Raw genomic sequence first — 11,470 nt, forward strand, 5'->3', positions numbered from 1 at the left:
TTAATAGTTTAACGTTAGTTTTTTTTTAAAAAACTTTAACTTTAATTATTAAATTAAAATTATTTTTAAAGTTAATATTTATAAAAGTGGTAAATTTTTTATTACTTTTAAAATAATTAAGTCGTTTTAATTTAAAAACGTAAAAATATTTATTAAAATTATAATGTTTTTAATATATTTCGTATTTTTTATTATTATATGCGTTAAAATTTGTTTTTAATAATTATTTCGGGTTAATTTTAACCTTTTTACGTTTATTAAAACTATTTTATTTTATTTTAAAATGTTTAAAAAGTTATAAAAACCTTTTTTAACGATTTAAATTATCTTTTTAATTTAAATTTTTACTTTTATTAATGTTATATATTAAGTTAAAAGTTTTTTTATATATTTTATTTTTTTATTTATTATGTTTAAAAGTTTATATATAACGTTTTAACGTTATTAATAATTTATTATATTGTAAAATTTTATTAAAAATGTTTTTTTTAAAAATGATATTTTAAATAATTATTTATTTAAAAATTATAAGTTTTAAAATTTAAACAAATGTTTAAAATCATTTTTAAAAGTTATTAATTATTATTAAACTTTATTATTTTACTTGTAAAAAAGTAGTTTTTTACGTAAATATGTAAATATTTTAATTTTTAAAAGGTTTAAAAAACAATGTTATTATTTTATTATATTTTTTTTAAACTTTATATTTTAACACGTATATTTTTAAATAATTTTTAAAAGTGATGTATATGTTACGAAAAAAGTTTATAATTTTAATTATTATTTTAATATAATTTTTTAATATAGTTTTAATAATAAATTATTTAAAATAAAGTATTTTAATTTTTTAATTGTTATAAAGTGTTAATATTTTTATATATATGGTATAATTATTAATATAACGTTTTTAATTTTTTTAAATTATTTTTTTAATTAATTAAAAAGATTTTTTAAAAGTTAATTTTTATAAATTAAGTTTAATTTTTGTTAAAATTAATTTTATAATTATTTTTATTAATGTTTTAATTTGTTTATTATATTATTTAATATTAAATATTTTTAATTAAATTAAAAAAATAAATGTTAAATTATTATTTTTATTAATGTTATTAAAATTAATTTAATTTTATAATTTATAATTTATTATAAAAGTAACGAAATTTTTATTTTAAATTTTTTAATTGTTAAAAAAGGTTAAATTAAATTTATTAATTAATATGATAATATTTATAATAAATGTTATTTTATTAATAATTTTATAGGAATTTTATTGTAATAAAATATATATACGGTTAAATAACGCCGGTTAAAATTATATTTTTAAAGTTTTTACGTTTAAACGTATAAAATTTTTAATTATTAAATAACTAATATATATAATTAAATAATGATTAAAATAAATATTAATATAATTATTAATAATTTAATTATATGTTGTAAAAATCGTGAAAACGTGTAAAATGCGTGTAATTACATAAAATGTAAAGTTTTTAAATCATTTAACAAAGTTAATTAATTTAATAATATTTTACGTTTAAAGTTAAAATTTTATACGTTAATAACAAATAACTTTTTGTTGTTTTTTTTAACACATTATTTAAAACTTAAGATAAATAAACATGTTTAATGGTAACTTAATATATTTCACGATTTAAAATTAAAAAAAATTTATAACAATTTTTACTTAAAGTCATTTTAAAAAATTAAAAAAAAAAAAAAAATTAATGATAAACTTTCGCAAATATAAAGCTTTTTTACAATGTTATTTAAAAAGTTTATTAATTTAAATTTTTATAACTAAATTAATTTAAACTATATATGGTATTATTTAAGCCATTTAAACAAAAGTTTTTACTTAAAATAATTATTCCTTTTAGTTAAAAACGTATACTACCATGTAAATTAATTATATTAAAGCTATACGATATTTGAAGTAAAGATAGAATAATTATGAACATGGATCTTTCCCGGCTGCCGGATATATCATATAACTTTGGCTATCCCCATACATCCTTCTCCTGTAGAAGAATCTAAAGCTACAGGCACTTCTTGAAAGATATTGAGTAATGGGGTTCGTTAGAATTAAATTCAGTCCCAATCGAGGCGACGAAAGTGGCAACGACTTCTATTAGGTGCTATTGTATGGTTTCTAGACTTGATGGGCGGATGATGATCTTCCAGCTCTGTGGAATTGCCGAACCAACCCCACACAAAATTCATATGGCTATTCTCTTCGAGTACGACAGTATCATCTTCTTTACCGGTTTTTACATCATGTAATAATTCATATTTAGGAGGAGCTACCCCGACTCACCCCAAATGTAAGTAAGGCAGTTATCTCAAGTTTCCCTTTCGCTTCTATTTGGTACCAGTTCCCTTAGGCAAGATTGAAGATGTTGAGACTCACCCTCGCCGCTCTAGGGCTCCTTGCAGCTCAGGCCGTAGCACAATGCACCCGCGAAGACCTCATTGCTGCTACTGATAGTCTCCTTGCTGCGCAGACTGCGGGAACTCCCGACACAGTAGCTCCTCTGGCCGACACAGTGGTCTACTTGGAAGCATTTAAGACGGCTGATATCAAGACTGGAATACTGTCTCACCCGCTCAATATTGACTTCAACCGCAGTCTCCACGACACCACCCAATGCGCAACATACACCGAGATCGTTGTCACAGACAAGGCGCACCCGTATGTCATAGGCACGCAACTGCGCTTCGCTGATGGAAAGATCGCCAATATCAGCTCTCTCGTTACTGATCAGGGCGACTGGCTTTTCAACGCCACCGGTACCCTCTACTGGGCATCCCAGGAGAAGTGGGACCCAATCCCGGAGGACCAGCGCGACAGCCGCGAGGTGATCCAGGCCGCAGCCGATGCCTACGCCAACCTGTTCAACGACAAGTCCGTACAAGTCCCTTGGGGACATCCTTGCGCACGTCTTGAGGGTGGCGCGTACACCGGTTCGGGATCCGCCGACGATAGGTGCGATGTCGGTGTTCCCAATGGTAAGTCATATCTGTTTAGAATAATGATGAGATTTGATGGATCATTAACGCTCGATTTACAGGAGTCAACCTGAGCAACCGTCGGTATGTCATTGACGAGACTCTCGGTGCTGTTGACGTCTTCATCGACTTTGCGACTGTCCCGGACAGCCACGAGTTCCGAGTCGAGAAAGGCAAGCTTCGCTACGTCCATACCATAACTGTGATGGGTGGTTAAAGAGTATGAGGAAAAGGTCCTATTCCTGTAGAGAGCCTGGTATCGCGGGTTGATTGAAAAGGAAATGATCGGGCACGTATAGCACATGTATGGGGGTATAGTGAATAGAAAATAAAACATCATTGAACAGTCTTACACGAAGAGATAGGGGCAATAGGTTTTCTACCATATTATAATAGGTACCCAGGTAAGTAGTAATTTATTTTCTAAAATATGCGTCTTTCCTCGACGTATCGAGCGATATAACCGCGAATATGCTGGGATGCAGCCATCATAAAGACCGATAATGCCTAGAATAAAGCATTTAGAGACGTACCGATTTGAATGTACCTTGAATGTATAATGTATAATAAGGTTGTTAATCTATAAAAGGTGTTATTAAAATATCGAATATATAAACCTGGCTACGAGATCTTACTCTGTCCAAGTAAAGACAATCGTAGCCAACGGAATAAGCACATGGGAAACGGCGAGTCAGGTGTTTGCTGCATTTATCGCTATCGCCGAGACTTTTCACGATAGTAACAAAAATTGTGTGGCAAGTGGGTCTTATTCGAGATCCACTCCGTTTGGCCTGTTCTAGGCCCCGGCGTAACAATCCATCTCACTTTTTTTTTTTTTCCTAATTCATAAAACCCTCACTACATAGTCGCTCGTTATCTTATGTTCTTGTTTTTCTCTTTTTTCATTTGTTAGGTCATCGACCCCGGAGACGGACCGCGAGTCTGACCGAGGACTCCAATGAACCCAGCGGGTCATTTGCTGTCTCCTACGAGCAGCCTGCCGCCTTTACGTTCGTTGACTGCACTCAATAGGGAACGAATATTCTCGGCTCTAGATAACCTTTATGAGCTATATTGCCCCGTCTCGTTACCACGGGCAGTTAAGTCGCAACTCGAACATGGGAAGGCTCATGATGATTTGCTAGTCCAACTGGTCGACTCTGGGTACGTCTCCGAGGATGGTATAGATTCGGAATATGATCTCGACGAGTTACGTGCAGACACCTTCGAGCGCAACTTCGCTATTCGCTGGTTGACGACTTTAATCGCCAGCGCGGAAGAGCTGCCCCTGGGTAATGAAGACGAGCGCGAGCAGGCGGTTGATAAAGCCTCCTTCATCCTTGCCTCGTTCACTAAACTTGCGGACGAAGATGACGAAGAGGATTCCGGAATTACACGAGATTTTTCTTTCGAGTTGGCGCTACCCTCCGATCAAGGCCCCCCTAGGTTAAAGGAGTCTAGTATCCGTGAAAAGGTCTCGATAGACGTGCGACTCAATGATGCACCACAAACCACCACAGACCATACCGATGTTGGCCTACAGAGCTGGGGTGCATCCATTATTTTCTCCGACCTACTATGTTCGTCACCAGGCCGGCTCGGACTTGGTCGAGAAACCCTCGGCTCGTCTCCGCGTATCATCGAGCTTGGTGCTGGGACGGGACTAGTTAGTCTTGTTCTTGCTAAAGCGCTACCTCACTTCGGTGTATCCGATGCTACCCTGATAGCAACAGACTATCATCCAGCTGTTCTTGAGAATCTACAGTCTAATGTTAAGCTTAGCCGGGTAAGCATAGAGACATGCTTCCTCGATTGGTCCGCCCCTATCTTGGAAGCACCGCTCGACTTATCAGCAGACATGCTAGTAGCGACCGACGTGATATACGCACCTGAGCACGCTATGTGGCTTCGAGACTGCGCGACCCGCCTGCTCGCACCTAAGGGTGTGTTCTGGCTGCTCATGACCATACGCCCGAATGGCCGCTTCGAAGCTGTGATTGACTCGGTCGAAGCCGCCTTCAACAGATCACACTCCAAAACCTCAGACAACCGACATCTTGCAATTCTGAACATGGAAGGTGTTGAAAAGCGCCGTGGCGTTGGACGTGGAGATGAGAGCGGATATAAACTATTTAGGATTGGGTGGGCTTAGATGAATAAACTAGAGTTACATAGAAGGATGGTAGACTTATAGAGCTAGACGTATGGTAGAGTTGCAGTATAGAACATTTCAGGGCAGCATAGATATAAAGGCGTACTAGATACCTAGGCTTGTTTTAATTTATTATCTTAATAGCTTATATGAAATTAGTATACATGACAGCAAAAGTAATGCCACCCCATCCCGGAAGTCGGATTTTATATACCTAGTTAAAAGTTGTCAAACATATGAATAGGGAGTGATAGTAGATAATGAGATGTCCTTACCCCTAACCAACTGCTCAATCCTAAAAATAAAGAAAGGAATTATTCTGCTCGCTTGACGGAAAATGGATTTGGCGTGAAGATCCCATACGGATCAGCTCTCTTCCTAATCTCACGAAGTTTGTCATACTTAACCCTGTCCTCATAGTAACAGTTCCACACAGCATCCAAATCCCAATTTCCGTATGAGCCCCAGAGCACGCGGCGGTCCTCTTTAGAAAAGATACCGTTAGGGCCGATGGCCTCCTCGTCGTTCACCTTTTGCCAGTCTTCGGCTCGCGTTTTGGTTTCGTCGCTGTGGAAGCAGTCCAATGTGCACAAGATACTCGTGTCTCGCCAGCTGTACGCCGTACCGTTTCCTGCATTCCGCGTGAACATGGAATTCTTCCCACCGAAACACTGTAGCTGTGCCGACAACCAGCACCGGTTGTGTTCGGGTCGAACGATAGAGTCGATACGGTTGACAACCCAGTCGGCCCAGCCGTCTTCGGCAAGCGTGTGCGAACGAGTAGCGTAAGTGCGCTTGACGTATGGGTGCTCGAACTCGCGCACGTTACGGAAGATCCAGTCACCAGTGAGCTGCGACATGGGCTTCTCCTCGACATTGCTGTTACCAAGGATCCAGTCGGAACCCTCCTTAATACGATCGAACCACGAATTATCGCACGCGTCACCACTCTCGAACGGCACCCACTGCGCAAACACGACAATGGTACGCGGCCACGCAATTAGGCCATTTTTGCCGTAGTACTCTGGGTGCTTCCGTGCCATCCACTCGTCGATCCCTGGGCATAGATCGAGTAGAGGAAATGCCGAGCTAAGCACGCTGATGCAGAGGTCGTAGTTACGAGGGAAGTTATCATTGTCAGACATCTCAACAAGGATGTCAACTAGACGTTTCAAGGTTTCGGTGTCGTAGAAGTACATCGCCTTCATACCCCTAGAACCGTTATAGTCTTGGTCGCGGTGCATCTGGATAGTGAAATGAGTCAAGACCCCAAGATTACCGGGACTGCCACCCAAGAAAGCCCAAAAGAGGTCTGGGTCAGTGGCTTTAGTAATTTCCTTGAAGTTTCCGTCGGTGTCTACGATCTCAAGAGACAGTACGTGGTCCCCGAATAACCCGAAACTACGGCCAAGTTGGCCGTAACCTATTGTCCATTAGTAAATGATGTCTTAACAAACTGCAAATTCCATTCAGACTTTTAACAAAAGGGATCTTACCTCCAGTCTGTACGTGTCCGCCTACATGAACCTCGGTGCATTGCCCATGAGGTACAAATAGATTATGTTCCGTAACCCATGCATTGAACTCCCCAAGACTCCAGCTAACGCTAGTGCGAGCATATGCCTTTCCATCTTTCTCGAAGATAGTTCGGTCCTCTGGACCCCTAAACGAATGCTCTAGGTCCAGCTGGATATTTGGAGCGCTCGTGGACGAAGCTCCACTATATTGGTGGCCGCCCGTCTTGATGGCCACCGCGATTTTCTTCTCTTTAGCATACTTTAGGGCTAGTACGATATCCTCCTTTGTTTTGGGTTGGACAATTAGTCCTGGGTTGAGGTCGCGTTCCTTGCCGTAAGTTGATGTAGCGTACTGATACTTTACTTCATCGTATTCCTTTGCTCCTGGTATATATTGGTTACCACTAATACCCGTGATAGTTGCCATAGTGCTTGGGGTAAATTTATATTTTCCTTGTACTTCATATGATGCTCACTATCCGAGGAGCATATGTCTCGGTACTTATAGCCCTACATGTCTCTATGAGACTCCGACGGGGTTCACCCGGTACACTCAAGAGCTTATCATGTGCTTGACTCAGCTGTCAGCTCACGTCGTATGCATCCGACTTTTCTTTACGCCTTTGGCACGAGATGTATGATGCGGATATATCTTACTTGGTGGTATCCGGAGTCTTACGTTAGCACAACAAAGGACCGGTTATGAGAAGAAACCAGCCTACCACCTATTGTAAGACACTATTAAGGTACTAGTTTACGGTCTAGGACTATCTATTAGCAATTGTAATAGGAAATCATTATCATCCTGTAGTCCAGTCTCACATCACGTATTTTACGTAAGAGTGACAATACAGCAACTATTATAATTGTTCCGAGCTGAAAGCCAAGGTAGTTCTCTACTTCGTCGAACTAGCGGAAACAAACCAAAAAAGCAATCAATTGATGAGTACCTCTTATAATATTGTCATATTGACTTAATTATTATGGCTTATGCTAATTCGGTAATGCCGGGTCGGTGACTATTACCCTCCCCGGACTGGCAGAAAGCAAACTCTCAAGGTAATCTGTCAGCAAATATGTCGCTATTACCCCGAGACTTGATAATCCCATAATATCCATCCAGAGGTGTAGCTCAAGCTGGATGCCCAGCTCCCTACCTAAGGTGCCTATTCGTCATGACCGCTTCTCGTCAGTTTATGTATGACTTTATTAGGACAGGTAGCTTCTATAACTGGGGTAAATGTGACATAATATTTTGAGGACGGGGAACATTTATCCTGCTGAAAGACAAAGCTATCAAAAATCTATTACCACTGAACTTTTCCATTTTATCATATAGAGGCGTCTCACCTGTAAAACTTCTATTTCGTTTCCGCTAATTACCTAAGATATAGTGTCTATAGATATTTGTTAGATAGTAGAGTAAGGTCGGTAAACCGCTACGCAGAGACGGGTATACGAATACATCGCCATTCTAATGCGATAACTGGTAAGATTCTCGAATCAGTTGTACCCAGTCAATCCCAGCATACTCGCTAGGAAAGCGGTATTCCTTCTCAACGCACCTAGTATCTCCCTGAATTTTGAACCAATTATCCCATCCGATTCCAAGACTTCCGTAAACCTCCCTGGCCGATGGCTCTTCTGAGCCCATCATTACGTACGGGCTTTCTGGCCACACATAGCAACCACTGCCACCGGAAAAGTTTATATGCTCCATATTTTGCCATGATTCTGATGTATACCCACTATCTTCATTATTATCGGTAGTCGTAGAGCCCGCTACGTCTTTATCAAACTTACTAGGATCTTGAGATGGTTCATAACTGAAGTCTAAGTCTGATGGGCAGGAAGCTCCGTCCAGATCGAAATATAGTGCAATGATTTCATCGTCTTCGAGCTCAGCTCCTTTTCCTTGCGCCATTATCCTTAGTTTCTTGAGTTTCAGCCTTCAATTGAGGACCTAAATTTGACAATACAAGTAGAAATTGCTATTGAGGGGGTTACCAAGAACAAGAAACTATTTTAATTCTTGCCCTCTCTGACCATATTGTTTAAGTGTCAGAGAACATGAAGCTATGAACGGACACCGTGGCTAATTTGTATCGCATCAATATATCTTGCTAATATATACGACCGCAAGTTTGACTCGAGTTCATTGTAGAACTTATTGAAAAGAAGAAAGGTATTATAGTATACAAAGATAGCTATAAGGAAGACTGCGTTTTAAATATGAACAATGATCAATTGTTAGGACAATGTATTTAATGTAAAGAGACCTATAAAAAGCATATTGTTATTTACGTAATCCCTTAGATACTTTGGTGGATTTGGAACCTCGGGTTAAGTGTATACGACTATTAGGAATAAGATGATTGCCGAAGGCTACGAGTAGTTCACGCAAGCCTGTTGGACGCCTCCTTGGCTCTCCTTCTAGAAAGAAATCGGAGCAAGGTTATTTAAAAGTTTGAAATGCCAAGTTAACGTAAAACATCTCCGATGTTCCTAATATATTTAAAAAATCGAAACAGCCTTCAAGTACCTAAGATAAGGAATTATACTGCACTACTTCTTTAACAAGTCCTTTTTTAGACACCTTCAATCCTTTGAAATGATACTAAGAAAATAATTGACAATGCTCTTGTATTACCTATCTCCTCAAGTGCGAGGGAGACACGGTACATTATCCATTTACATCTGATTTGTTGATACTTTTGCACCATTCCTAAAGTGGCATGTTTTGAGTCTTTTCAAAGTCTTAATTTGTCAATATAAATAAGTGGAATATGTACTTGTGTCTCCCTCGCACTTGAGGACATAGCAATATGTATATTCACTAATACAGGAAAAAGGGGGGCTTAGTCAGCTCACCAGCCACGTGTAATACTGAGCAGGTAGTGGACCTCGGTATCGTTGTGGACCTACCTTAGAAGCAACACGTCTTAAGGAATTATTTATAATCTTGAATTTTCTAGAATCTAAGCTAAATTAATATAAAACTTAGAACACATTAGAGGTAGTTAGGTAATTCTATTCCGAAACTGAACTGCAAGCGGAAGCACAGAAAATCATAATGACCGACCCGGAGCCCATCCAGGCCGAAACACACCGCCCCTTTGTGCTAATCGTCTGTCACTCCTTAACGGGACATCTCTCCCCCTTGATACGCATAGCTACAGCCCTTCACGCGTTAGGCTGGGAGACCTTCTTCCTGGGACCGACCGCGCACCGCCGAGGTATAGAAGCGGCCGGCGCCGTCTTTCTGCCTTTACGGGAAGATGCCGACCTCGACGATAAGGCGTACTATGAAAACCCGCCTTCTCCCGGATACGCAGCACTGCACTGGGCTGACCGCGTGCTGGTTGATCTGCGCAGGCAGTGTCTCGATCCTCTTCCTACGCAATGGTCCTGCTTCGTGGACGCCCTGAGAGTGTTACGGACTCGCGATCCGGGGCGCAAGATTATCTTATTAGCCGAGGCATTCTTCTATGGCACCTTACCGCTGTTCTATGGCGCATCACTTCCCCATGATTTGAGATTGGAAGAGATTCTATTAGGATCATTGTGCGTCTCGGTGACTATACCCGCGATCCGTAGTGTCGACTTACCGCCTGCTGGGTATCCCTTCCCCTTCGACTCGTCACCAGATGGCCGCGTGCGTAACGCAGATCTCTGGGAAAGGAGTTGGGAGCGCAAAGCTAGCTACCTAACTGCACTCCTGGTTACTAAGATGCGCGAGGCGGGTGCTAATCCCCCTGTTGACGAGATATTCCTCTCAGGCGCAAATTATCTGTGTCATGATACTATCCTACAGCTCGGCGTCCCTGGGTTTGAATATCCACGCAGTGACTGGCCTCCTGGCTTCAAGTTTGCGGGGCTAGTACAAGGCCCGCCACCGAGCAGCAAATCCGGAACGCAACCTTCTTCTCATACTCCTGCTCGTAATAGCAAAATTCCTAACTTCCCTTGGTGGTCTGAACTCACATCCAATACCGCCCTTTCTACCCTTCTACCCTCAGACCCGCGCCGCGCCGCAAAAAAGAAGGTTATCGTCGTCGCGCAAGGTACCATAGAGATCAACCCCTACGATCTGATCGTACCTACACTGCATGCCTTCGCCAACCGGTCGGACGTGCTGGTTGTTGCCATACTCGGCTGGAAGGATGCCAATCTATCTAGCTACGGTGTCGATATTGAGATTCCGCCTAACGCTCGTATTGCCGACTACCTTTCGTACGATGCGGCACTGGCCCACGCTGACGTATGGGTACATAACGCGGGGTTCGGCGCTGTGAACCACGGTATTGCGAACGGGGTCCCTATGGTAGTCGCGGGCGAAGGAATGGATAAAACGGAAAACTCGCGACGAGTGGCCTGGTCCGGGATCGGAGTCGACCTCGGCTGCGCGAAACCATCAGTTGAGCAGGTTAGAGGAGGCGTTGAACGCGTGCTAGAAGATGAACGGTTTACAAAATGCGTGCGGGAGCTACGGAAACAGAGCCAGGAGATAGACTGCTTCGGCATGGTTCACAGTGAACTAGTTAGGATAATGAAAACACGGCCTGGCATTAAGCAACGGAGTCTAGAGTCTGAATGAAAAGGGTTCGCATTTACTACCTGCTGCCAAATTTTGGCCCGTGTCCACGTGCAGAATGGTATCAGATCAATCAAGTTGCTTCCTGTAAACACTTCCATCGATGATTAACTTCCTAGCACCCTCCTATTTAGAGAATACAGTCCATGGGAAGCCATCTCAACCCTCCTTCCAGTATCTCTACATACTCGTATAACCGGC

The 11,470-nt window shown here is 40.7% G+C and overlaps 5 protein-coding genes across 5 annotated transcripts; 3 read left to right on the forward strand and 2 right to left on the reverse strand.

Moving 5' to 3' along the window:
- Window positions 1-2,393: 2,393 nt before the first annotated feature.
- On the forward strand, window positions 2,394-3,223 carry F4817DRAFT_315870 (uncharacterized protein; the record flags this gene model as incomplete). Its single annotated transcript, XM_049300592.1, has 2 exons — window positions 2,394-3,006; window positions 3,069-3,223. The coding sequence occupies 2 exons, from the start codon at window positions 2,394-2,396 to the stop codon at window positions 3,221-3,223; spliced, it is 768 nt and encodes a 255-aa protein (XP_049159132.1).
- Window positions 3,224-3,831: 608 nt separating this feature from the next.
- On the forward strand, window positions 3,832-5,327 carry F4817DRAFT_337432 (putative methyltransferase-domain-containing protein). Its single transcript, XM_049303301.1, has one exon. It carries the CDS (start codon window positions 3,965-3,967, stop codon window positions 5,156-5,158), a length of 1,194 nt encoding a protein of 397 aa, XP_049159133.1. The 5' UTR covers window positions 3,832-3,964; the 3' UTR covers window positions 5,159-5,327.
- A 145-nt stretch (window positions 5,328-5,472) lies between these two features.
- On the reverse strand, window positions 5,473-7,102 carry F4817DRAFT_365310 (FAD-binding domain-containing protein; the record flags this gene model as incomplete). The annotated part of the gene is made up of 2 exons (XM_049306852.1): window positions 5,473-6,581; window positions 6,655-7,102. The coding sequence occupies 2 exons, from the start codon at window positions 7,100-7,102 to the stop codon at window positions 5,473-5,475; spliced, it is 1,557 nt and encodes a 518-aa protein (XP_049159134.1).
- A 1,047-nt stretch (window positions 7,103-8,149) lies between these two features.
- On the reverse strand, window positions 8,150-8,599 carry F4817DRAFT_315873 (uncharacterized protein; the record flags this gene model as incomplete). Its single annotated transcript, XM_049300593.1, has 1 exon — window positions 8,150-8,599. One exon carries the CDS (start codon window positions 8,597-8,599, stop codon window positions 8,150-8,152), a length of 450 nt encoding a protein of 149 aa, XP_049159135.1.
- A 1,022-nt stretch (window positions 8,600-9,621) lies between these two features.
- Window positions 9,622-11,458, forward strand: F4817DRAFT_107280 (glycosyltransferase family 1 protein). The gene has a single exon (XM_049297425.1). The coding sequence runs from the start codon at window positions 9,749-9,751 to the stop codon at window positions 11,270-11,272; it is 1,524 nt and encodes a 507-aa protein (XP_049159136.1). The 5' UTR covers window positions 9,622-9,748; the 3' UTR covers window positions 11,273-11,458.
- Window positions 11,459-11,470: the final 12 nt, after the last annotated feature.

This window comes from Daldinia loculata (genome assembly GCF_022478755.1).
Source record: "Daldinia loculata strain CBS 113971 unplaced genomic scaffold F4817scaffold_24, whole genome shotgun sequence".
Lineage (NCBI taxonomy): Eukaryota > Fungi > Ascomycota > Sordariomycetes > Xylariales > Hypoxylaceae > Daldinia > Daldinia loculata.